This window comes from Pseudopipra pipra, chromosome 19, assembly GCF_036250125.1.
Source record: "Pseudopipra pipra isolate bDixPip1 chromosome 19, bDixPip1.hap1, whole genome shotgun sequence".
Taxonomy (NCBI): Eukaryota; Metazoa; Chordata; class Aves; order Passeriformes; family Pipridae; genus Pseudopipra; species Pseudopipra pipra.
In genome coordinates this window covers 5,142,966-5,169,003 of record NC_087567.1, presented here as the reverse complement: position 1 = coordinate 5,169,003, position 26,038 = coordinate 5,142,966, and the positions used below count along the sequence as shown (strand labels likewise).

Genomic DNA, 26,038 nt, shown 5'->3' with positions numbered 1-26,038 from the left:
GACCTGGCAATGGATGGTCAAGCTCTCCCCAGGCAGTTCTCTCCCATCTCACTGCTGGGGTTGGTCCCATCATCCCTGTCCCTGTTTCTTTACCATGGGGACAGCTACCATCTCATTTCTGGTAGTGACCATAACCCACTCTTCTCTAGGATCAAGATATCACAGGAAGAATAAGAGGAATGACATATTAAATCTAAGCTTTCTTGGTGGTCCCATAAGCAGAGACCAGTTCCTTCAGCCAATCAGTAAAACACAAAGAGAGGATTTAAATGCTGGACAGGGAGACAGTGCTTAGACAAGAGAAGAGCAGGAGAGTGAAAAGTACCAAAAGGAGCTTCTATCAACACAAATCTGATATTCCTCCAGTGGGACAGAGAAGTTGAAAGGTGCATTTGACATTGGACAATACCTCAGGAACACCAGTGGGGGCTGCCAGAGCTGGTATGACCAGGGAGCACAAGTCACACGGCCATTAGGACAGGGGCTGTTGAGGAATCAGTGGGGTCAGGGGCTGTGTCACCCCCCAAGCAGACCTTGCCCACCACTGTTTCAAGGCAGAAGCCTCCCACATTTCCCAGCCACAGCAGCAACAGTCAAGAAGGCCAGAGCACAGCCAGGAAGGTGGCTCAGGCTTCTGACCAGCTCAGCCAAGAGGCCATGACCACCTCCACAAATCGTGTGCTCATTCCCTTGCAACACTCCTGACCCCCCAGCCAACACCAGAGCAGTGGGAAAAGCCATGGATGGGCCAGCCTGCATTTTCCTCTGGTGTTTGTACTCCAGCTTGCTGCCTACCAGTTTGCTCCCAGCCTGGTGTGATATCCCAATTCCCCATAGCCCTCAGTCTCTCCTGGCTGCAGAGGAGCTGCAGGGGAGGCAGAGCCAGGCTCCCAGTGAATTAGCAGGCAGAGAACAGCCAGCTGTCCATGCTGCATGGGGTTAAGCAGAAGCAGATGAAGAAAAGTTGTGAGCGCTGGGTGAGGGAGACAGAGAAGCAGCCACAAGCTACAACAATTCAGGACCTGAGCCAGAAGAAAACACCCAGGAGCTCCAGCAGAGTTGCTGTCTGAACTGAAATCTCATGCCAAGGCAGGGTCAGAGACTCTCACGCTGCAAAGCCTATGGGGGAGTTTGCAAAGGTTTCCTCTCTGGGACAGGAGGAGGAGAAGGGGAAGGGGCTTCCTGGCCTCCCTTTCCCTGGCTTTCCAAGGGAGGCATCCTGAGTTCCTCAGTTTTTAAAGCTGCTGGGGATTCATGACTCAGTCATGACTATAAATACGGCCAGAGCTCCAGTCCATTGACATCTCATAGGTCAGAGGACATTTTCCCTTGGGATATGGTGTAGGCAGAGAACAGCACCAGGCCACCAGCAGACTCCCTCCTCGTACAAGTGGAGCTTGGGACCTATGGAGGGAGTGTCAGAGCAGGGGGACCTCAGCAGGAACCCCCAAACACACAGTGCCCTTTCCTACAAGAGGCAGGTGGAAGGGAAACCCTCATGCACTGGGTGTTTTGTGGCTGAAAGCAGCCTTGCCTGTGGTGGGGCCATCCCCACGGCTGGTGGCTGCATGAAGCAGTGGCCAGCCTGACCTGCAGAGTCCCACAGCCCTGGGCTCTGCAGTCCCTTGCTGCTCCCTTCCCCTTGCTGCTGCTCCTCTTCCCTCAGCCCGGGACGACTATCGTGCTGCAGAAGATGAGAAGCAAACAAATAATAAAACCCCAATAAAAGCCCAAACTTACCAGCTTCCCTCATCCATAAGAAGCACCATGCTGGACAGGACAGGACAGGACAACAAAGCCACTGGGTAGGGGGAAGGTTAGCAAAAGAGAAGGAAGGAGATAGAGGCCCAGATTTCATGCCATACAGAGAGGGGAGCAAGCAAGTGAGCCAGGGTTATGTGATGGCAATGCAGGGGGTGGACAGGGACAGATGCCAACGGACAGCTCTCCCGAAATGCAACCTCCTCCAGCCCTGTCCAGCCACTTATTTTTGGAGGGCCAGTAGCAGCGATGTTTGAAATAGGTCTAAGTCTGTCAACACAGTCATTAAACCCCTGCAGCTGCTTCCTGCCCTTGTGAGCATCAGAGTTGTCATCACCAGCATTGTCTCATTCAAAAATGAACTTCAGCACGGTTGTCTCTCAAGTCACAGCTGCATCCCCACTTTGATCCAGGATGCCTGGCAGAGCAGGGAATGGTCTCTCCTCCACTCCCTAGAGCCAGGGTCTGCCCAGGGCACCCTGCCTTGCTGAAACTCCAGGATCCAAGCGCAGTTTTATTCAGTGCCTTGTAACCAAGAGGCACTCTGAAACCACCTGAGGAGGAGACAGGTTTCCATTGCTAAGCTACCACCAAGAAAAGGGATGAGAGTGAGATTTACAGCCATCCAATTCCCCTTGCATGAATCCAAACTTGCAGTAGAACCCTGGGCTTAAACCCAGTCTGTATTAAAGCAGTGCCACCTCAACCCATCCACGGCTGGCCAGGAAGTGAGAAGGGAGGATTGAGAGGCAGGAGGAGAGTTTGCTCCTAGAATGGGTCACCTGGCTGTGGGAACTGAGCCCATTAGCCAGGGAAACTGGGCAGCCATCCCTACCTTCTCCTTGGTCTTACAGAGGCTGACTGTGGTCTGGGGGAATCACCTGCTCCATCCATGAGTGCCCTGCCAACAGCAGAGCGTGTCTGAGCAGTTTGGTGCCATTCACTCAGACCCTGTTCAAGGGGTCTGTAACGGTGCCCTAGCCAAGGCCCCATGGGGCAACTTCTGGCTCTTCACTCCCACCTCTCCCTCAATCCCTGAAACAAGACAGAGGACAGAGAGGTGAGACCTTTCCACAGCCTGTCAGTTGGGATCTGCTCTCCTTGCTCCAGCCAACACACCTAGTCAATAGTGACAAGGACAGAGCACAGACGGCTCAAACCCTCGGCATCACCGAGGCCAACCAGGGCTTGGCTGGGACCTGCTCTGCCTCATGGAAAGAGTGAACTGAAAGCAGAGACCCAAGGGGATGGTTTCTCCTCATTGTTTTCTCTTTTACTATGAGTGGAGCCTTGTTGCAGCTGTCAATGCTCAGCAGAGCCCTGACCATATTCATTTCTAACTAAAAAAAAAACCCACTAACCTCTTTCAACCTTAAGGGAGGTTTCAAGAGCAGCTGGCAGTGACCATTCCAATCTATCCATGAGGCCCAGGCCCTGGCAGTGACCATTCCAATCTATCCATGAGGCCCAGGCCCTGAAGGCACACTGGGGAGCCCTTCCTCTTGCTCCCTCACCCACACGAGGCGCCCAGCCAGGACAGCAATACCCAACAGCCAGCACTTGGGGGCTGTGTCTCCCACCTACAACCTCAGCCCTGCCTGAGCAGGGGCAGCTGCGCCACCACAACTCATATCTCCTGAACTAGAGCTTTGCACCATGGCAGCTACAGATGGCCAAAAGCCTCAGGTGCAGAAGAGAAGGATTAGGGAAATACACTGTGCTGCCTTGACCAAGGGCTGCATCCTTTCCCTGCACTCTTCCCCTTCCTACCCAGACTGTTTTTCTCCCCCAGGGGAGCAAAGGCTACGTGCTTCTGTTCTAGAAGTACTGGTGACCCACCAGGTGTGATCAAGCACAGCCACTACCCCAGCAGATGTGTTTGCCAACTGGATTTACTGTTCTCCTCCCTCACTGAGCACTCCCTTTATTTTTTAAGACCAGAAGCAGGAAATTGCATCACTCAGTAAAGGTCACATTCCTTCCCCTTTTAGTCCAGATTTAGCACCAGTTTGAAACCACAAGACTCAAGTGAATACCAGGGAGGACAACCACAACTTCTGCAGGGATGCAGGTTAGAACAGAAGTGGGTTTTTTGGTTAAATAGCCAAATCTATTGCGTGTCCATCCTCTCCTGTCTGAATCCTATAGCTCCTCCCAGAACAGAAAAGGAATACTTTCAATGGCATCTCCAAAAACAAAGAATCCCAAAATTCAGACTTGTGGTCTACTGATCAACACAACAAGTAGCCTCAAGGGAATCTGGGGGTACCACTTGCATTTTTGGAATGTTGCTTACAAGATGCTTCACATGGGAACCTGTTGGTCTGTGGGAAAACTGGAGGAGTGGCAGGGCTAAAAGCAAACACTAAATCTGTTTCAACTTTGGTAACACACCTTAGGACTTAACCGCCCACTCAGCAGCCCAAATTTTCTAAATCAGTAAAAAGAAGTGTTTGTGGGACATCCAACTTCAGGCATCCAAGATGGAAGAGGTGATCATCCCAATGTGAGAGCCCTCATTTCCCCTGGAGTGCTCATGGAAAGTGAGATGGAAGCAGAGAGGAGCAGGCTCATTAATCTGTTATGAGGAGGGAAGGGGAGGGACATGGGGAGGGAGGTGGGACAGGCAACCAACTGCAGCTCAGGAACAAACCCTCCCCTGGAAAGTAAGACCCAAAACCAAAACAAAGCAAAAAAAAAAAAAAAAATCGCAAACCAACACATGAGCAGATGTTACCAGTGGTACCACTACTTCTAAGTAGCAGCATTTCCTTACCAAAAAGATTTGCAAGAATGTTTGTGGCCGAGGACCTAAGGTACTTGCTACAGAGATGTGAGATCAGAGGTCAGCTCAATCCTGCAACATAAAGGCGGCAAACCTGGGTCACAGCAGGTCAGCAGCACAGTCGGGGTGCATGGAATGGGGGATAGGGATGGAAGGACAAGGAGAAGGATGCAGGACAAGGCTGAGCCACTGTGCTCAGCTCGCCCAGGAGCTTACCTGGTAGCAGCCCTGCCCCCTTGCACCGCCTGCGAGGCCTGCAATGAAAAGCTGCTGATGCCGCAGTGAAGATTTGAGGGGGGGAAAAGTAAGCCAGCAACAAAGCAAGACAAAAAAAAATTCACACAGCTGCCTTAAAGAAATGAACAACACAAATATGGAAGAGAAGAAAACAAAGGAGCAGTAGGAAAAACACATCTGCCAATGGCCCTCGGTGTGGAAGGCTGTCGAGAGCCTCCAAGGGACCCGAAGCCCAGGCACTGTCCATCAGTTCTAGGTGCACTGTCCTGCCCTGGGAATGCTCCAAACAGACATGACCAGCGATGCCTGGGAGATGCTGTGTGCCCAGGACAGGTCCATCACCCCCTGGAGCCTGTTCCACAGTCCTGAGTACAAAACCCCCATCCCACTGCTGTCCATGGGCAATGTCCTCTCAGTGTCCCCAGGGGACAGCAGGGCCATTTGTTGCCACAGAGGAACCAGCCCAAGGACTTGCAGGACTTCTGGCCCTGAAACCTGAGCAGCCATTGCTCAGCTGGTTTGGATGGAGCTGCTGGTGCAAAGAGTTTGAATTTGCCAGCTGCAGGTATGCTTTTCCATTGGTGTTTAGCAGGATCCTGAAAAGCAATTCCCATTGAGCCCCATGGGTATCTCTGACCTTCACTCAGTTCATTCCACCACCTCCCTCCCAGGTGAAAAATACAGTGACACTAACAGCCCTGCTCAGTGTTTTACAGGGTGAGGGCTTCAGGCACAACAAAGATATAAAAAAGAAAGAAAACAGACTTTTTTTCCTGATGTCACCAATGCAGAATCATTTCTGCTGCTGGCCCCAGAGCAGGGCAGCTCTCTGGATTTACTCTGCCTACCACAATACCCTGCTCACACCACAGAGATAAACCTCAGCCAGCCCAACTGCTGGCATGACAGAGATGATTCCCAAGGGCCTCGAGGCAAGGCAGGACATGCCTAAGCCAGGGGAGAGGTGTGATCCCTCATCTTTGCCTTCTCCACTGCTCTCAAGTTTCCTCTTGGTTTTTACACCAGGCCAGCTGTGGTGGTAGACCACGATATGACAGGCAAGGGATGACAAATGCCCCTAAATCATTCTGGGAGGTGCACACCACTGGGAGGAGAATTGAGTCCAACAGCCCTTGTTGAGCCACCACTGGGAAATCAGTTCCTTGGAGCTCACCCAAGAGGGAAGGGCTGTGAGCTGCAGACATCTGTAAGGGAGCAGCCTGCCACAGAGCCCTCAGCTGTGGGGTTATTCCCTTGTATAGGCTGGGAAATCTTGAGCCAGAAAGCTTGATTTCTGTAACAGGACAGGTTCTTCCTTTCTTCATACAGGGCTCAGGAGGACACTTCAGGAAAAAGTCTGACATGGACAACCCTCCATCTCTACTGGGCCCACTACATGGCAAATCCTCACCACTTAGAGCTGAGGAGGCAGCCCTGGGTATGGACGCTTCCAGTGTCAGCCCCATCTCAGGGAGCTCTAAAGCCTCACACTCACTCAGTCTGCTCCAGTATTTCTGAGCTGTGCCCATGTCCTTGGTTTGGAGAACACCCACAGGGCAAAGGGAGGGGAAGTAGCTACAGATCAGGTCCTCAACAGATATATATCAACACAGTACTAACGGGATCAGGAGAACTACAGCAGTTGCATCAGCTGGAAAATTTGGTCTAAGCATCCAGAGAAGAAGCTTGAACAGCTATAAAAGTATATAGGGCCACTGTCTCCATCTAAATCAGAGTGACTTCATTTGTTCTCTTGTCTTCCTGGGTGGGAGAGGTCTGGAACACTGGTGCTCTGAGACACTGAGCCTAAGACTACCAGGGCAGTATGGGGGGAGAGAGGTCTGAGCACACCCAGCTTGCTCCAAGGGCACGTCAATCTGCTGGGCTTGGGCAAGAAGAAAAAGGAAACTCAACTTACCTTTGTTCTTCCTCAAGTTCCTCTTTGGACATCATTGACTTGTACTGGTTTCCCCTCAGCTTTCCAGGACTGTATTTAAAAGAGAACGTCCCATCTGCAGCTGGAGAGGGGAGACAAAAAAGAGCAAGAGATCTGTGACCCAGAGACCTCCCCAAGGCACAACCAACAGCGGTGGGGCTGTTCCCTCGGGATGCTCCCTGACCTCTGCTCCTGCAGCCCAAAGGCTGTGGCCACCCCAACACACTTCCTGAGTCGGCTCCAGTCTCCAGAAAGCCTGAGCAGAGCCAGGGAAGCAGTGTGGATAGCAGAGGAGAGCCAAGGTGCTGCTGGCCAAAGGATGGTAGGAGTCCCTGCTGCAGCCAGCACTGGCAACACTGAGGGCTGCTGCGAGCGAGCAGCCTGCTTGGAAGCAGATCCAAGTAAATCCTAAAGCACAGGAACCATATGCTATTGTTCTCCCTGGATTCAAAGCCTTGCAAGCCCATCTTGGCTTATCAAGACATGCTAATCCTGCCCTGATTAACTCCCGGCATTTTCCACTTCTCCTCTCCAGACTTGCATTCCTCCTCCCTCCCTCCCTCTCCTGTCCAGGGGCCCTTTCCCATGCTTGGGGCTCACGAATGGTGCCACGAAGAGCTGTCCCAGGCCACGTAGCCCAGCAGCTCCCTGCAGCACTCGACAAAGCTTGTGAAGAAAGGAGATGCCGCATGGCAAATCCCAGGACTGCAAACAGCACTGAGCCAGGGCAGCCCCAGGAGCACCAACACAGCTGGATCCAAGTCCCTCTGTCACCAGCCAAAAGACCTGAAGAGGAAACCACGGTTTCCTTCTCCAGGCCTGGTTGCTCTCCCACCCAGCTCGCCAGCCCCAGCCCTGTGCTAATTAGAGCACCAAAGCTCACAGACTCTGAGCCAAAGCCGATCCTTTTCCAATCGGATTTTGCTCGAGCACTATTTGCTTTTAAAAACCTCTCCCCTGCTTTATCTTCCTACAGATGGGAGGAAGCAACAGGAGGGGAGGTCAATCCAAAAGGCGGCCCAGGAGGAGCGGCTGCTTTGGGTAGTCGCCTTTTCCAGTTATCCGTGGGCTGCTTATCTGGGAGCCTTTATCTCTCAAGGACTGCAGGACTCAGCTGCTTCACATCAAGCCATCCAGCACTGCTGTTTCCACATCCACCTAGAAGCATCTGCTGCTTCCCCCAACCCTCAGAGCCCTGGGGTGCACAAAAGGAAGATGTTATTGCATTATCTGCATGGCCCCTCAAAATTGCACATTATGCACAAACCAGATTTCGAGGATGATACATCCCAGTACCAGCAGGACTCCAAAAATGGTGAAACTCCCCTGATTTCTGTGGCAGGAGAGAAAGCTCTGACTTGTACATAACCTGTGGACCCATCCTCTGCTCCCAGTCACTTAGGAAGCCCCTTCCAATCCTCTCTACTGCTATCATGGGCACCACATTCATGAAAGTTTTTCCTCCTCCACTTGCCCAAATGAAAAGCACCTCACAGCCCCTCTCCTCCCTTCCTCACCCAGAAGGATTCAGCATCAGCAGCTTCCCTTCTATTTTCCAATAAACACTGCCCTTAAGGATTTTTCTCCCTGTGTCTGAGAATCAGCTGCTTGATTTAGGCATTTCTCCAACCCCAAGCTCGTGCACACATTCAGCTGCTGCCAGACCCTGGGGACTGCCATGTAAAAGGCAAGTCAGAGCCTCATTTCATAGGTGAGGAAACCAGAGATCTCAGAAATGAGCAGTACTAACATCCACATTTCCTCACTTCTTTACAACTCCATTTTCCTGATCTTGGGGAGCTTCCCTGGGAAGTCCTGGTGGGTTGCTGCTCAGGTACTGATCTGGAGTGTTTCTCTAATCCCAAAATGCCATCAGAGCTCTTGGGGGAACAACAGGCAAACCCTTTCCCTACCATCACCACAAATGTCCCAACCCAATGCTCTGATCCCTCAGCCCCAAACATTCAGCTTGGCCATATCCCACTTCCCTCTGTGGGAAAACCCTCCCCATGGGCAGACAAACAAACCTGGCCAGCTGGAAACAAGCAGTAATGCTGCAGTTTATCAGCCCTTTGGATGGCCACAAAAGTGCATGGAAACAAAATTCAGTTGGCTGCTGCTTTGGGAGATATAAGGAGAAAGAAAAAAAAAAAAAAAGAGGGTGTAACATCCTGTTCCTTACCCTGGTGCAGAGCAGGAGCTGTTTTGTTACCTTTGTATAGCTCGCCTGATTTCAAGGACAATTCAGATCGTTTCCCTCACGTGGTATTCTGCCAAGTAAACTGAGATTTGGGGTTTTGCCTGGCCCCAAAAGGGCAGTTTAGTTGCCACCTCACCAGAAAATAATAAGGGAAGAGGGAGGGAGAGAAACTCCCCTTCTCCCTGCCCACATGGTGTGGTTAAAAAGGAGCCAGTTTGCGGCTTTGGAAACCTCTGGCTGTTTTCTGAGTTCAGGAACTTTCTATGCAGATCGAAAACAAACTTCAGGAAACACTCAGAATAAGGAGAGGCTGGGTTTTCATGTAGGCAGTGAAAGCACTGCAGAAATAGGAGGTGACCTACTTACTCAGAGCATCTGTGAGTTCATATTAAAGAAAACATTTGTCTTTCATCTCTCTGCCCTCGCGTTGCCAGCACTGTGACCCTGAGCTGGCAGGGTGAGAGCAGCCCCAAGAGTGCACCTCTCCCCCTGAACATGCTTGCTCTGTGTTCCACATGTGCTCCCTGCCAGTTCCCTGCCCCAAGTGGGGGGAAGGCTGCTCCAGTGGCTTTTGTCACCACGGCAGCATCCCAGGCTGGTCACAGGCTGCCTGCACGATCCCCACGCGCCCAAGGGGGATCTCTGGCTCACCAGGCAGCAGCTCAGAGGCTTGAGCAGGGCCAAGCAACACACTGGAAACAGTGAAGGAAGGAGTGAGGCTGATCCCAGCAAAGCCAGGGCAGTGCCAGTTTTCCCAGCTGCATCCCTCTTGCCTCCACATCCAGCCCAGCCATCGCTTTGCCCAGTCCCATTATAAAACACTTCAGAAATGGTGTGAAAAATTCAGGAGGGGAGTTGGTGCCTGTCTGTAGGAGATGCTTGGGGAGGATACTGGGTTAGCCTGGACTCACAGCCAGGGACTGTCATCTCCTGATCCCAAGCCACAGCCACTTCAAGATCATGCCCAGCAGTGCCAGAGCAGCCCTGAAACAGAGATGAACCCAGGGAGGCAGAGCCCAGCAGAACAGCATTACTGAGCATCCATTTGGCAGGATAAATCCATCATTCCTCAAATCAGATCTGCAGCCCTGTGTGGTAACCAGTGCTGCAAGGAAGCCTAACAGGGTGGAATAAGTGTATGTTGGGAACCCTGTCTCCAAAAGCGCTTCCCCCACCTTGCAGGAATGGCACTGGGATTAAAATTTGATTCTCTGTGGCATTAGGCATAATCCTCCCAAGCTGGGGGATTGCCACATAGCACCTTAAAATGGCCAAGCAGAAAGTGGGGCAGGGAAGGGGGAACACACCAAGCTCTCCTGCTGCCCCAGCTGGCCCCAACCAGGACTCCTGGGGACATCCCAGCACCTCCAGGGCTGCTCAGGAGAGCAAGAGTCCCCTTCAGACACACATTCTTGCTTGGGCACCATCTGTTTCATTTCCTTAGGAGTGCAGCAGTTGTCACCCCACTTAGTCAATTAATCATTTTCCAATCAACTAATTGGCTAATCAGTTAAACATGGCTCTGACTAAAGCCCCTGGAGATTGTCCTGGATGGGAGCAAGGAGCTTTTGGGGCAGCTGCCTCACGAAGCTACCCCATGGCCAACAGCCCAAGAGCATTTCAGGAAGCAAACAGGGGTAGGAATTTCTTCTCCATTTCCTGGAGGAACGAGACCATCCCCAAGCACTCAAGGCTTCAGACCTGTCCATACCCTCCCTGCAGGGTGCTGTCTTGCTTGGCACTCACCATCCTCATCCTCCGGCTCTCTCACCACCAGCTTCTCGTTTTCTGAGTCCACCTCTTCCTCCTGGAGGAGTAAAAAACAGAGCAGCCATGAGGAGAAGGTGCTGTGCTAAATAACTGTGCTTGCTTAAGGCACCAGAGCCCTCAGGGCTGGGAAGCAGAGCCCGGAGCGAGGGCTGGACACCCTTTTCCTGCTTCTTCCATGGAACAGGCCAAAAGGGTGCTCGCTAATGAGCGAGGTTTGTTAGTCTGCTTTCCTCTCACTAATCAGTCAGGGGGATCTGGTCCACCCAAAGGCTGCAGACTGCAAGTGCCTCCTCATAATTGAGGGGATATTAATGTTTTCAGGAAGAACCTGCTCTCCCGGTGTCCCCAGGCACAGCCTTGTGCCTGAGCACCCTCCCAGGATGCACCCACTGTGCTCCCCACCCTGTCCAGGGACATGCAGGGACTGAGCCACGGGGACTTCTGTGTGCCCCCAGGCCAGGCTTGCACAGACTGTCCCAGAGCTAGGAGGGGTCCCCAGCCAAAGCCACCTTGCAGCCACAGGCCAAGCAGCTGCTGCAAAGCACAGGAGCACTCGCCAGTCGGGACCAGTGGTCAAACCAGTGCTGGGGGTTTGTGCTGGGACCCCTCCAGGAGCCCTTCCAGCCTCACCTGGCAGGAACCCCCACAGACACCACAGGCTGCTGCCCATGGACCTCCAGCCTCTCGCTCCTCCAAGAGGTGCCCACACACACACACTGTGGTGGCAGCAGATCTCTGATCTCTGGAGCACAGAGAGGAGCAATAACAGCAGGTTTTTGGTTGTTTTTTTTTAAACTCAAAGCAATTTTGGAAGTTTTGGGGTTGCCTCCTACAAGCTACTACAAGCTTTATCAAGCCCAGATTCCTTTTCCTTGCAGAAAGGCATGCAAACTGCAAGCAGGGAGGGAGAGGAGCATTCCAACTCTGGAGATAAGTCAAGGACACATGGCAGAGCCCCTGTATGTGTGAGTTCCTCCTGCAGAGCACAGTGCCCCTGGCTGTAGACCCCTGTGAGCTGAGCCCAGAGTCACCAGCACCCTGGGGCACATGTCCTCCTGCATCTTCCCAGTGCATCCCATGGGCTGGCATGCAAAGGGCAAAGCACATGGGAGAGAGGGGACGGAGCATGGAGGGAGGCTGTTGAGCCACCACGTTATCAAGGGGCACATGGGAAAACTTGGGGTGAAGGAGACCCAAGGGAAACATGATCTAAGAAGGACCATGCACAGAGTCAAGAACTGGCTTTGGATGAGCTGCTGGAGCGTGGCCCCAGCCCAGAACTAGGTTAGTTTGTCATCGGGGAGGAATGTGCATTATTCACAGCCATTTGGCTTCTTCTTGCCACTCTGTTCCCCAGAAGGAGATGCCACCAAGACCCCCGCCCACTGCAGCCACTGCTATTTTGGGCCACACTTCCAAACATGGGCACTTCCCACTGGACACATGGACTCTCCCCAAGGATGGCTGGGGAGGCACCCAAAGGAGCAGCCTTAGAGAGGGTGAAAGGAAGGAATGCTCAGCCCTGGTGACTCAGCCACAAGCCCAGGGCAGCAGTTCCCCAGCATATCCTTGTCTCCCTGTGAGCCAGGACACCCCCAGGGAGACCCTCCACAACCTGACACAAGAAGGGAGATTTTAGCCTGTTCCTTGCCTGGGCATTAGGAGCTGAGCATTTCTGAGCATTTAACAATGGAAGCAAGCAGGAAATTGGGTGCCAAAGCTCCAAGGAAGGAAAAAATACCTCTGCTCCAACACAGAGAAAGAAACATTTGATGGGAGCAGAGGGAGCAGCCAGGGAAGCCAGGCTGGCAGGCGACAGCAATGTGCCTTGGCTGTCTGGGAAGCCCCCGCTCGTGGCAGCCAGGAGCTCCCTACAGCACCACATTTTTCTGCTTGGATGGCTCAGAGGCAGGTGCCAGCACTTCCCTTCCCCCATGCCATGGCTCCAGCCTCAACATCCCTGTCCTCATGTCTTGCCAGGGCTGTTCATTCCTGCAGCCATTGCTGCCCCCCTGCCAGAGTCCCCCCAGCTGTCTCAGTGTGGCCCCACTCGCTGGTCCCCCCCGGAGCAAGGCACTGCTCCCTCCACCTCTGAGAAACACATCTGCCCCTGGAGCACTTTTTCTCCCTGGTTTAAATAGGCAAAGCCATTAAAATCCCACCCAACCTCCCTTGGGGGAGCACAGCAGGCAAGTTTAGCCCCCCTCTCCCCATGGCCACTGCTACCCTGGGACAATGTCCCACCCCTGCAGGGACACTGGCACATTGTTTGCTGTGCCACCCTCCCCAGGCTGGATCTCCATCCCACGCACCTCTGCATGGCTGGGAAGTGTTGCATGGCCACACACATCCTCTGCTTGTCCTGTGTGCCCGAGGCTGGATCCAGGTGAGGCACCCAATGGTGGTATCTGGAAAAAGGCAAAAGGCTTTGAGCACAAACACCCCTGAGCCCTCCTCGTGCTCAACCAACCAGCCCCAGCAGCATCAGCACACAGGGACAAGTCTCTGGATGCAGCCAGTAGACCATCTTGCCCCTGTGCCCGAGCCTGTGCTGCCTCTGATCCATGTGCCAAGCCATGGCATGGCTGCTGGAGTGAGGAAGGAACATCAGGGATCTCCAGTGCCCAGCCCTGGAGCCAGGGGTTGGAGCTCATGAGTTGCTCTCTGTGCCAGCCCCAGTCTGCGGGACTGGGACCAGTGCAAGGAGCCATCAGTGAGGGGGAGCAGCTCTGCCAGTGCCAGGCTCGGCTCCCCGTGTGTCCTGGCAGGGCTGGAGGCACCTTCCTGGGATGCTGATGCAGCAGATCAGGACTAGCAGGAGGGGAGAGGAGAAGAACATCACAGCGTGCTCAGATCGTTAATGCTTTCAGGGCCTGCTCTGCCAGCTGCCTTCTCCATAATACCCCCTGGAAACCTTCCCATCCCCCTGCAATCCAGAGATGGGGCTTCACAGCCCTCTCAGCCCCCCATGGGCTCTGGATGGCCTCGACCCCCGTGCAAAGCCTGCCTTCCTCTGCCCAAACACTTCTCAGCTGAGCCTTTCCCTGCTGTGCCAGGAGGGCAGCTGTGGAGGAGGATCTGCGTGGGCAGGGAGCAGGGACATCGTGTTCATCGGCCTTGCCATGAAATCCCAGCACTGGGCTGGGAGCAGCCCCTGGCCTGGCTGGAGAGACATTCTGCAGGGACAAAGCCCCACCTCGAGCCTGGCTGTGCCCACAGCCCCTGCTAGCCGGGGAGGAGGAGAGAGCCCTCCCTGCCTGGAGCATCCCAGCACCTCCAGGGAGCCTGCCCCGAATTTCAGAGCTCCTCAGCCCGGCTGTGGCCCGTGAGTGCTGCTGTCCCGGCTCCCTCACAGCCATGGGCAAGAACAGCCAAGCCGGGGATTGCTGCGTCCCAGCCATGGAATGCTCTGAGAGGGGGGGCAGCATCCAAAAAAGGGAGGGGGAAGGCGTAAGGACAACACTGGGAGACTTGACAACCAAAGAGGACACCATGGCACTGCAGGCACTGCTCCTCTATAGAAGGCACAGCCCAGGGGGAATGCAGGAAGACCATTTCGAGTGGTGGGGAGTGAGGGAAGAGTGGATCAGGGCCAAATGGCAGCAGGAGCTGCTGGAGGAGACAGGACCTGAGCGCTCCAGCCAACAGCCCACAAGCCAACCTCTCTCCACGGTGCACACCGACCACGAAAACCTCCCCGCGGAAAAAAAAAAAAAAAGGCGAGAAGCAGCTCTGCAGGGAGCCCGCGCACGTCATTATCCGGGAGCATCTGGAGGAGGCTTGACACGGGCCGCCCGGTCCAGCTGCTGCGGCAAACAAAGATCTCATTGCCGCCGGCACCGGCGAGGGGACGCGATCGGCGGCAGCTGCGCGGCCCCGGGGCTGGGAGCGCTCCCTGCCTGCTCCCGCTTGCGGGCAGGATGGACCCAGCCCACTCCACAGCACATCCCGTGCCCGCTCGCTCTGAGTCACACCTCTGCACGGCTTGCCAGGGGCTCTGAAAAGCCCGGGGTTAAAATCCAGCAAGTCATCTACCTTAAATAACAAGGCAGCGATCCATCCGCCTCGGCCTTTGGCAGCTCTTGGCTGCAGAGCCGAAGCGTTTGTTGGATCATCACGAACGTGCTTTTGCCCTTTAGCTCGTGGCCACGAGCGAGATGCCTGCGTGGAGCTGAGTCTGTCAGAGGGGGCTTTGGACAAAAGCAGAGTGAGGACAAAACCTTCAGGGACATTCTGGACACAGACAGCACCAACCAGGACTACGCTGAGTCTGCCAGGGAAAGATGGCTCAGGCAGAGGAGCTTGGCATCAAGTCCCCAAAATCCCCCCTCATGGCTCTGCCACCACCAACCCCTCTCCCAGCCCCACAGGAGATGGAAGCCGAGCTCCCCATCACAGCATCATCTGGTTTTCAGCTCATTTCTGGCCATTTCCTCCCCACTTCCTCCATCCCTGGTGCAAACACCTCTGAGCAACACACTTCCTTCTCAGAAAACACATGAGGAGGCCACAGGGCTGGTGTGTCCCTCTCCCTTTCCTTAGTTGAAAGGACAGCCCTGGCACCTATGTGCAGGTCAGGGACCACAAAGTGCCCTGCTCCAGCTTCAGGAAAAGGGAAGATCCCAGACTGCAAAGCAAGAGAAAATTATCTTGGATTAAACTCCCAGGCCCTGTGTGTTGCCATTTATGGCTGCACTTTCTGCTCCAAGCCTGATGCAAGACATTGCAAGAGAGAAAGAAAGCAGACAGGAGAGAGTCAGCCAGAAAGAGAGAAGCCAGGAGAAAAGGGGAAGAAAGAAGCCTTTAAAAAAAGACTAAATAATAATGTTGGGCAGAGTTTAGCAAAGCAAAGCAGCTGCTGTGTCGGCAGCTCCCCTTCAGCCCACCACTGGGGCTCTCCATCCTCCCGCCGGCCAGAGAAGCAGCTGCTACAGAACAAGAGCAGTTTTCCAGTCCCTGGCAATGGTCCTGCCAGCTCCAGGGTGCCTGGCAGGGATGTGCCTCACATGCAGATGGCGCTTTGCAGGTCTGACCCCCCCACAAAGTGTGGGAGCATCTGCTCCTGCCAGTTCCCCTATCACGGTTACGGGCAAGGACAAGCCATGGAGTGGACAGAGCACTGCCAAAGCTCCAGGACCACCCAGCCCTCAGAGAGGGGTCAGGCAGTGCCAGATCTGATGGGGAAAACACTGGCACATCCCACGGTGGGGTGAGGAGTTCCAGCTCAGCAGCACCCTCCCCTGCAGGCACCATCACATCCCAGTGTGGCTCCCCTGGGATCACACCCAGATGGCTCATCCACTGCTTTCCCCTCTTTGCTCTGGCCTCTGGCCAGCAATCACCACACACTGGGACATCCCTTGCTGCCCAGATCAGCCAGATGGCATCCTTGAGAGCAGGGGCAGGAAAACCCAGCCCTCACTTGGAAAGCTGACCTGGCAGCTGTTCACATGGATGGGCACTTCAGAAGGCAAAGAGTCCTTGTGGCCTCTGCTCCAGGAGTGCAGAGGCTGACTCCAGGCTGACTCCCAGGGCTGTACCCAGCTCAGCAGGAACTGGGCAGCAGCCAGACCTTCTGGACCCTTGTAGGGGACACAACATAGAGCCCCAATGCCCCCATACCCCACAGCACGTCCCAGCACCAGGCCTGTGCTCCAGCCCATGGCAGGACACGTGCACAGGCTCCCTGGGAGGTGACACATGTCCTGTCTTGCTTCCCAATTTCCAGCCACTGCAAGAGATGATGCATTTGTCATCAGCACAAACTACTCTGGGTGAGAGCTGAGCACATCTGAGCAATCAGGGTCTGGCTGGGGAGCCCCAAATTCCCTGGCAAGGGCCTGTGCCACTGCTAGGGCTGTGACAAAGGGTAGCACATCGCCACATCCCTTCCCAGCACACTGTGGGATGATGGAGCTCCTGCCCCAGCCCACTGGCAGTGCAGACACAGCCTACACAGCTGCCAATTAAAGCCAGACTTAATTAGACACCCTCTCCCCTCCGGCACAGGGAAGGCAGGAAGGAGGCATTAGAGGGGGAGTTGCTGATTTTTTAAATGTAAAGAGGGTTCCTGCTGAGAGCTAGGTGCTTTGTGCTGCCTGGTGTGCCCAGAGGGCACTGGGAGCCCCCAGGATGGCACAGATTGGGAAGGTGGGGAGCACAGGGGAAAGGTGCCAGGAACTTGGCAGAAGAGACAGATGACACAGCCTTTGTGCCTTTGCTATCCGGGTGACAGCCCTGCAGCTGCCCTGCTCAGGCAGGGTTTGCATGTCCCCTCTCTCCTACTGTCACCCACTTGACCCTGCTCTGTTTGAAGCCCCCAGCTGCAGTTAACCCTTGGCAAACCAGCCAGGCTGCCGTGCCCAGCAGAGCCTGGCACTGCCTGCTCACCCTCCTCAGCTCCAGAACATTCTGGCCAGGATGGCATCCCAGAGGTGGCTCTGGAACACCACTGAAACTCCTGCCTTGTCCCTGCCACCTGCCATTTCCAGGACAGAACTACTCATTAGAGAATTAAAGTTTCTGACTGTTTCTCACAAGGACCATGCTCTGCAGCTCCAGCGATGCTGCTGTTCCCACCCAACAGCTTTTCATTAGGGGATTGCTTTGACAGCACTGCCTCATCCGTTAACAAGCTGGGGATGGGGATGAGAACAGACAATGACAGACTAATTAACTTTATTTCAGTGATGGGAGCCAGCAGAGACAAGGGGAACCACTATCAGCAGTTAATGGAAACAAGGACTCCTTTCCCTGCTCTGCCGCTGCTTCATTTTGTAGCCCTGGGCACGATGCTGAAATGGTCTGGTCACTACAGAGGGGCAGGGAAGCTTCAACCCACACTGATTTCATCAGCCTTGCAGGAGATGGGAGCAGGAGGGAGGCTCTGCCACACAGCTGCCCCAGCAGATAGCAGTTTGCACTGGCAGGGAGAAGGGAAGGAGGGATGCAGAGGGATGCACGGCTCCAGCCAGTCATTAGAACACACCAAGGCTGCTCTCCCTGAGCAGGTTCATCCATCAGCATTTCAGTTGAGTGGTTAATGGCTGCGGTGAATCCAAACCAGCCTGGCACAGTACGTGCTGAGCAAACAGGAGGGAGAGAAAACAAGGAATGAAATTAAGGAAAGAAAATAAGGAAAGAAAGCTCTCCAAGTGCCGAGTGCAGCCCTCTGCCTGCTGATGTACTGAAGAGCCCTGAGCCTGCAGCAGCCCCCAGCCAACCTCAGCACAAGGTCTGGGAGCCTCATCTGCTGAGTCACATCAGGGGACCGCAGCCCTCAGCCAGCCAAGATGGGTTGGACAGGGCACAATTCCATCAGCAGCCGCATGCAAAGCACTCACAGCTCTGCCCAGGGCCAGTCCCACCCCTGCCTGTAATACCTGCTGGGCTTGGACCTGGGTAGTGCTGGAGGAAGAGGATGAAGCAATTTTGAGGGAGCAAAAGCAGGAAACCCAGGGAGACTCTGCAGAGCTGTGGATGGTCTCCTCCACTCTGCCCACGGGATCAGCCCCTGGATCAGCAGCTGGGCACACACGTGTGTGGTGCCTGCTGGAACCCACGTACTCCCTCCACTGTGCCACCCATCCCCGTGGGACAGCCAGCCCGGCCCAGCCTGCACCCAGCAGTCCTGGCAGCCGTGGGATCATGTGCAGGCCAGAGCTCCCAAACACTTACTCAGCAGTGAGAACCATCCCTCCCCCTTCCCACTGCTCCCCACCACCACCCAGACTGCACACGTCTGCTCCCTGTCCTTCCCAAAGGGATGCTGTTCAGGTCCAGGGTGACCTGTCCTGCTTTGCTCCTACAGTGAGGTAATCATTTCCCAGGAGGAAACCTCTCAGGGCTATTCCAGGACCCTCCTCAGCTCCAGTGCCCCCTTTGCTGTAAGAGGGGCTGAGGGCAGTGAGGAGACCCCCAATCCCCCAGAGCCCAGCCAGGCTTCTGGAGGACACAAGACTCCCTGTGCCTTGAGTAAGAACTCACTTCCAGCTGCACTAAACCCTGTTACTGCAGCTGTGCTGAGCGGGGATAAAGGAGCTGAGCCCCTCTCTGAAGGCAACAATCTTCGCTGCAGTCCCTGTTTGAAGCAATCGGGGACTGAAGGGCAGCCAGAGGGGAGGAAAACATTCCCAAGGCTTGAGCTAGCGAGGCAGTAGAGGAACTCGTGAGCTCTGGCAGCACTGGATACAGCCATCCATCCCAATGGGGGCTGCACTGAGCACAGAGCAGCCCAAGCTGGTGGCCAGCTTTGGTGCCGAGCTGGCCCAGCCAGGATCCAGCCGGCTAACGGTGGCCGAGGAGCTCTCCAGAGATCCTGGTACTCAAAGGCACCAATAAATCACACGACAGAGAAACAGATGTGCCTTCCAGGACACCAGGATGAGGGAGGGGGCTGCTCGAGAACAGTAGCCATGGCCAAGGGGTGCCAGGAAGGGGAGAGGGAGAGCTCCAAGGCACAGAAACTGCCAGGGGAGAAGAGGAGGAGCACAGGGAGGAAGAGCCAGGTCCCAGCCCCAGGAGCAGGTCAGGGCTCACTCCTGGGTGTTGCAGAACATCACAGTACAGGGCAAGAGGGAGGCTGCCCCCGGGACCTGCCCAAGGCCATCCAGTGAGTCAGTGGAGATGCTTTCCAAGGCTGTCTGCACACTGCCCAGCAGCCTGGATACAGTTGCTGAGGATTACAAATGCTGCTAATAATAGCCAGGAGGCTCCTGGGCCCCAGGCCTGAGCTCCCCGGCTGAAACACGCTGCTGCCACATGGATAAGGCATCTCTCCTGGATTCCTGAGCCACCCCACTACTCAGTTCCCCCCACTGGGGCAAGGGGCCACGTGGGAGGAAGCCACCAAGGCAGGGAGTTCAGGCACCTTGGGGTGTCACCGAGTCCCATCCAAGCTGGGCAAGAGCAGAACAAGATCTTTCCACAGACACTGGGTCACCCTTTTATTTTTAAACAAGATCCGGTGCTGGAACAGGATTTACCGTGCGTTTATAGGCATCACTGCCCCCACCAGCCCCCCTAGTTCAGCCAGGGGTCAGACCTTGGGGCCAGCATCCTGCTGGGGCTTGGAGGGAGTGGGGCGGTCCCTTCCCTGGGGCAGGCAAGGACAGCCAGCCAGGGACAGCGTAAGGAACCCGGCGCTGGCACGGGGACAGTTCGCTGTTACCCACAGAAAGGGGATGCAGACAGGAAGAATAAACACACGCACATTCCCCAGCACCTGGATAAGCCCCCGGGGGAAGGAAAAGACACCCAGGGGTTAGATGTGCAGACAGTAGACGCTCACACTCTCTTCCCTTAAATCTTCACTATCTTGATTATTTTTAGGAGCATTCCTTGGAGGGCGGGAGTGGGAAGGAGCCAGAAACCTCCTCCCCAAACCTGTGCCGTCCCCGGGGACAACTGTCTCGTCCCCACTCGAAGACAAAAACTCGGGTTTTGCTGGGGACCTTTCCTGTTCTAGGGGAAAACCCCTCCCGTGTTGCTCCGGAGGTACGGGGGTGGTGGGGAGGGGATGGAGGGGACACTGGCTGCGGGGACCTCGGGGGAGGGTCCGCGGGGAGCCGGCCTTACCTTGCTCTCCGCATCCTCTCGGTGGTCGGGCTGCCGAGGCTCTGGAGGCGGCTGTTGGGGATCTTGGGGAGCCTGCCGGGGCTCTGGGGGTGCCTGCCGGGGCTCCGGGGGAGCCTGCCGGGGCTCTGGGGGAGCCTGCCGGGGCTCTGCCGGCGGCTGCCGGGGGATGCTCTCGGCCGCCGCGGGGCTGGGCTCGGCCGCGGGGCCCGGCTCCGCCGCCGCCTCCCGCTGCTGGGCGACCGCCTCCTTCCCCTCCTCGCCCGCCCCGACCTCCTCCACCGGCACTCGGCTCCCCTCGTCCTCCGGCCCCTCTCCCGGTCCCGCTCCCGCCGCTTCGCCCCCGGGTCCGTCCTCCCGGGCGGGCTCCGCCGCGGGATCCCGGGGCCGCTCCGCCGCCCGCTCGCCGCCGCCTCCCCGCAGCCTCACGAAGACGGAGGCGAGGACGATGGCCAGGACGGTGAAGAGCAGCGGGACGGCCAGGTACAAGTCCACGGCCAGGTCCATCCTGCCCTGCCGCCGGAGCCCGCCCGACCCGACTGCGCGGCCGCGGGGGGTGCGCGGGCAGCGCTGGGCCGGCGGCGGGGCTGGGCCGGCTCTCGGACGGCTTTGCCCGGCGTCATCCGCCCGGCCCTGCCCACCGCCCCGGCCCCCCCGGCCCTCCCGGCCCGGGCACCCACCTCCCGCACCGAGCCGCCGGCCAGAGACATCCCCGCCCGCCGGGGATGCGCCACCCACATCCACCCGCACCCAGGGGTGCGGTTTGGGAAGGGGGAGACCGGCAGAGGAAGGCTCGAGGGGCAAGCTGGGCTCTTCCTGATGCGAGTGTCCAGCTTGGGACACGGGGATCTTTGATTAAACACTGCCCTACATTCACAAAATCATTCCCAGACCGGTTGTCAGGCTCTTGTATGGTGAAATCCTAGAATGATTTGGGTTGGAAAAGACCTCTGAGATCACCGTGTCCAGCCATTAACCCAGCACTGCCACGTTCACCACTAAACCATGTCCCCAAGTGCCACATCCACACCTTTTTGAACACTACCAGGGATGGTGACTCCACCACTGCCCTGGGCAGCCTGTTCCAATGCCTGACCCCCTTTCAGTGAAGAATTTGTTCCTAATATCCAATCTAAACCTCCCCTGGCACAACCTGAGGACGTTTCCTCTTGTCCTGCCACTTATTAACGGGTCCCCTTCATAACCATTGACTGGGAAGGTGTCTGTCTCCTGAGGTGCTCCCTGTGGGCAGGCAGGCACCCACAGCTTGGTGAGCTCTGACAGGCTGGGGTGTCAGCTGGCCTCCGGGTACTGTTTAATGGCCATTTGCACCTTGTTAGCCCTTGGCTGGGTAGTGGAGGGGCTGGCAGGGCCAGGAAGGCTGTCCTGACTCCCCTGGGTGAGGAGCATCTGGCAGCACATCCATGCCAAGCTTTAGAGCATCGCTGCACCTTCCCCAGGAGCTGCAATGGTATTAACTGTGCCATAAACTGCTGTCACACCCACCAGCTAAGTGGGTGCTGAGAACAGCCGGGCTGCCAGAGCCTCCCCCCCAGCACCTTGCTGCTGGGGGATCTGGAAAACAGGAGACTCAAAATTCGGGATGTGCCCAAAACCTACCACAGGCTGGCACGGAGACTGGCCAAGGGGTTGTCAGGTCCTTCCAGACTCTACCACCCAGGATTTCCTACCTCTTGAGACTGCTGGGAGGATTAGCCAACCTTTTACAAAGCAGGCTGAAATTAGAAGGCCTAAGCTATTCCTGCCAGGGTAAAACCAGCACGGAGCTTTCTCCCAGCTGCGTGCAAGGAGAGCAGACATGGGAATTCGCCCCCAAAGCTTCCTCCAGGGAAAAAACTTTGAAGATATCGCCAGAAGTGACACGGAGTTTTTTATTGACTGGCTATAGACAAAACACAAAGATGGGATTAAATCCCCGGGGTGGGAGGAAGGAAGTGAAGCCATGATCCTCCCTGTGTTTGTCTTTATTGGTAATCCTATCAGGCAGGCAATCGTTTGCGTATGGATAATTATATTCTTAGTAACAACCAGCCACGGTACTTATCTCCCCTTGTCCCACAGAGCTTTGCATTTCCTGGGTCCTGATCACCAGAGCTGCTCCAGAGCTGGGCCAAAACACCCAGAGATTGGCAGTGTCACGGCACTGTTTGGTTCAGCAGGGTTTTTGATGTGTATTAAGTCCCTTCTTCTCCCTGCTTGTCCAAATCCCAGCAGCCATAAAGGCACCATCCCAAGTCCAGTCCATCACTTGCTTTAGGAGGCTTCCCCTGAGCCCTGAAAATTCCTCATGGCTAGAGATTGGAACCAGGGTGGGGAAACTCCAGGGAGCAGGTCCTTGCTTCTGTGTTCATGAGGACAGTTTTGAGCACAAAGAGAGATTTTGAGTGAGACTGACAGAAACTGGCCACTGTGAGCTGCTGGTAGGGTGACTTGGGAGGTGTTTTGGCCTTACACACTGATGCACAGATTTCCAGCTGTCACAGTGCCCTCGATTACTGTGTCAACATCCAAGACACCTCCTGCTCTTTCTCCCTGGCAGTACAAATTTTCCATGGCTCTTGGTTGGAAGTCTGTTGGAGGGTGTTTGCCCGCTCAGGAATGCAGCAGCATGTGGCTTGCATTAACCCAGTATGGAGCACAGAGCACAGAGCACTTCATCGAGCACCCTCCCAAGCAGGATTTATCACTGCCTTAAAATAAGAGCTGCTACATCTTCTCCTGAGGTCGGGATCCCTGACAGGGGAATCAGCAGGAGCCTCAGAAATGCTCGTTAGTGGCTTCTGGACCTGCAGCGATGCACTATCAAGTTGCTGGAACCTGCTGCACTCACAGGAGCTGTGAGAACTGCAGGGTTTGGATGTCTCTGAAAAACAACACTCCTGGTCTTGAGAGCAGCAAGGACACATCTGCCAGAACAGCTGCTCTGACAGAGCCAACCTCATGCAGTAACAAGGTGACAGGATCAGCAACATCCAGACCTGGAGTGAGAGCTTGACTGTCCTGCAGAATGTGACCTGACAGGGATGATCCCCCGGGCAGAAACTGGGCTCAGCAGATCCCGTGTGATGTCGACTTGGCTGCTCCACGGCTCTCCAGAGGGAACTGGGTGGAGTAAACTTGGCTTGGTCTGTGGCCAAGGCTCCCAGTGGGAGGCACAGAGGTATCCGTAGGGTTCCCCTATCAATTTACAAGGCGCGATTAATGCCTCCCGCACGCTCCCGGACAGGAGGGGATGGATTCACATTCCAGGTCAGCCAGGCAGGCTCCCAGCCAGGGATCTCTGCCCTGGTCCTGCCCGCCGGCTCTGGAAGAGACCAGCAGGGAGTCTGCTGGCAAAGAGGGGCTCGGGCAGGGCGATCCCTTGGACACAGCACTCTCACCCCATCCCCATCCCCGTTCCAGGGTCGGGCTGAACCCGGAGCGGGGCAGCAGCATGAGCACGCTGCCCTCTCTTGGGAGGAGAACTGCCCTGCAGCGCCCGCCGGGCCGGGGACGGTCCCTGAGAGCTCCGGCCGGGCAGAGAATGGCTGGGAATGGTCCCCGAGAGCCCCGACCCCGCACAGAAGCGGCTTTCACAGGGCCCAGCTCCGGGCCACAGCCGTGGGAGCCAAGGGCTGGGAGCAGCTGAAGAGCTTTACCAACAAAGGGGGATTCAGAAGAGCTGCGGCGACAACTGCTCCGGGAAACATCCCCGGCCAGCGCTGCGCTGCAAATCTGCCTGCGAGAGGGGCTGAGCTGCGCTGGCTCCCAGGCGCCGCTCCCGGGATCCGGGGATAACGTGCGGAACAGCCGGGAGAGCCTTCCGAGGCACGGCAAAGACCTGATTTACCACACTACACGTTCTCAGTCTCCGGCAGCCTGTGAGCTGCACAGGCACGCCTTGTTCCGAGGTGCTCTGCGTCCCTCCCACCCAAAGCAAGGAAGTCACCGGGCTCCAATGCCTCTCTCTCCACCCCAGCTGTAACCCAAGCATATCTCTACGTGATCCTGTGCAGTGGGGTGGACAGATACATGCTGGTTTCCAGTGCGGAAAGACACGATTCTGTGTTCTCCAAGATCCTCCAAGAACCCATTTTCCCTCACATAAAGCTTGAGCACAGACCAGTCTTATAACTGGTCCAAAACTCAGATTATTTCCACAAGCCCCAGTCATGCTCCCAGTCACTGATACCACTTTTTCCTTGCCAAGAACACAGCCCTCTCAGTGCTGATGCCAGAAATGAGATGCTATCCCAGGAAATGCCCCTGTACTCACTGTTCTGCAGCTGACACAGGCTCGGAGATCACTCACCCACCTGCCTGGCTGCTCCTTTGCCTTTTGACACCTGGCTGTGCTGGCTCTGGAGCTGCAGAGGTGCTCAGGTTCAATCCAGGAGTGGCACAGCTCAGCTCACCAGGAGCTTCAAGCCAGCACAGAGGTGGGAATAGCTCCCACCAAATGGAATGATCCTACCCAAGAGCTCTCCTGTGAGTTCTTGTTTCTAGACTTTCCCCCTCAGCTTCTGTCACTACCCCCTCTTCTAGGTCACCCAGTACAGCTCTTCCATCATGTTAACACTCATTTTCCAGCCTAATCCCTGAACCAGGGCAGGGTCCAAGTTGTTGTTGTTGAGGGTCTTCAAAGTTTTGAACCAGCTGTACAACTGGCCTTGCCCTTGACAGCAAGTTGATACAAACCAATACTCCCGACAGTGAACCAAAAGCTCCTGGATACTGGCAGCCATTCCAGCCCCAGCTGCAGTGGAACAGCTGAGAGATGACACAGCCTTGGGTCTAAACAAGGCAGTCCTGCATCAGAAAAGCAATTCCAAAATTCTCCTCCAGCCCTGGTACGCCTTTCCCTGTCAGCACAGCTGGGACACAGCGGGACATGGTGGGACCAGCTGCTGCTGCTCCAGCTGCCCTGACCCTCCTCCTCCTCCTCCTCTGGGCAGGATGCACAGATTTGCTGCAGTGGCAGCCCCCAGCTCCTTCTGTTCAACCAGAGCACTCACAGTTAGAGGCATCACACAGGTGGGAGCCACCAGGTCTCAGACCAGGAGGGACATGGAATGATTATTTTCCTCTGAACAGGTTCCCAATCAGCTCTACCTGCCTTGATTCACACTGCTCCAGAACCAGAGGGGGTGCAGCACCACAGAGGAGCCCTTGTGTGCCTTGAAGAAAAAAAACATGCTGCAAATGTTAGTTCAACCCCAGCCTTAAACATGCAGCTGCTTAGTGCTGTGCCTGACACTCCAGTAGGAACACAGCCCTGTCTGTGACTTGCTCTCCAACTGCCACAGAAGAAAAAGCAGGAGTTATTTACTTGTTCATCAAACTTGAGGAAAGGAGCAAGAACACTGGCAAGGTGCAGCATCAACAATCCAACCCTGCACTGTTGGCTCCCCAGCAGTAACTAAAATATCAGTATGTTGTCCTCCTTGTTGAAATGAGGTTGCAACTGTCACAATAAGAAAGATGTGTAGATAAATCAAGAGGAATAAAAATAATTTTTGCAAGGCCTGATTGCAAGGCCAACAGAGGCACTGAAGGAGGTACCAGCAGCACCTGCAAATTAGGAAGAACAACAGGGTTATCTTGAAGCACCCAAAATTGCCTCTCTCAGGACTGGAAAGCAGGAGAAATCGGTTATAAATGCATTTTGCAGGGGAGGTGAGCAGGGCATGCAGAGAGAGCTGTGAAGGGAGAAAAAAACCTGGTTTTATAGGTGACAGTAAACAAGAAGAATGTTTCCAGCAGTGTTTGGGAAGGG

The 26,038-nt window shown here is 55.4% G+C and overlaps 1 protein-coding gene across 9 annotated transcripts in view; it reads right to left on the bottom strand.

Moving 5' to 3' along the window:
* Positions 1–20,892, bottom strand: part of MXRA7 (matrix remodeling associated 7) — a 30,253-nt gene extending 9,361 nt beyond the window's left edge. Inside the window, exons 1-6 of one of the 9 annotated variants that reach the window (XM_064675755.1) lie at positions 20,266–20,892; positions 13,002–13,097; positions 10,666–10,726; positions 6,702–6,801; positions 4,763–4,816; positions 4,538–4,618 (exon numbers count right to left, since the gene is read on the bottom strand). In XM_064675755.1, coding sequence (XP_064531825.1) covers positions 4,585–4,618; positions 4,763–4,816; positions 6,702–6,801; positions 10,666–10,726; positions 13,002–13,097; positions 20,266–20,769 — 849 coding nt within the window. In that variant the 5' untranslated portion in view covers positions 20,770–20,892 and the 3' untranslated portion in view covers positions 4,538–4,584. Of the gene's footprint in view, positions 1–4,537; positions 4,619–4,762; positions 4,817–6,701; positions 6,802–10,665; positions 10,727–13,001; positions 13,098–20,265 lie in introns of those variants that run through there. The other 8 variants (XM_064675756.1, XM_064675758.1, XM_064675753.1 and 5 more) reach the window with 8 other exon arrangements.
* Positions 20,893–26,038: the final 5,146 nt, after the last annotated feature.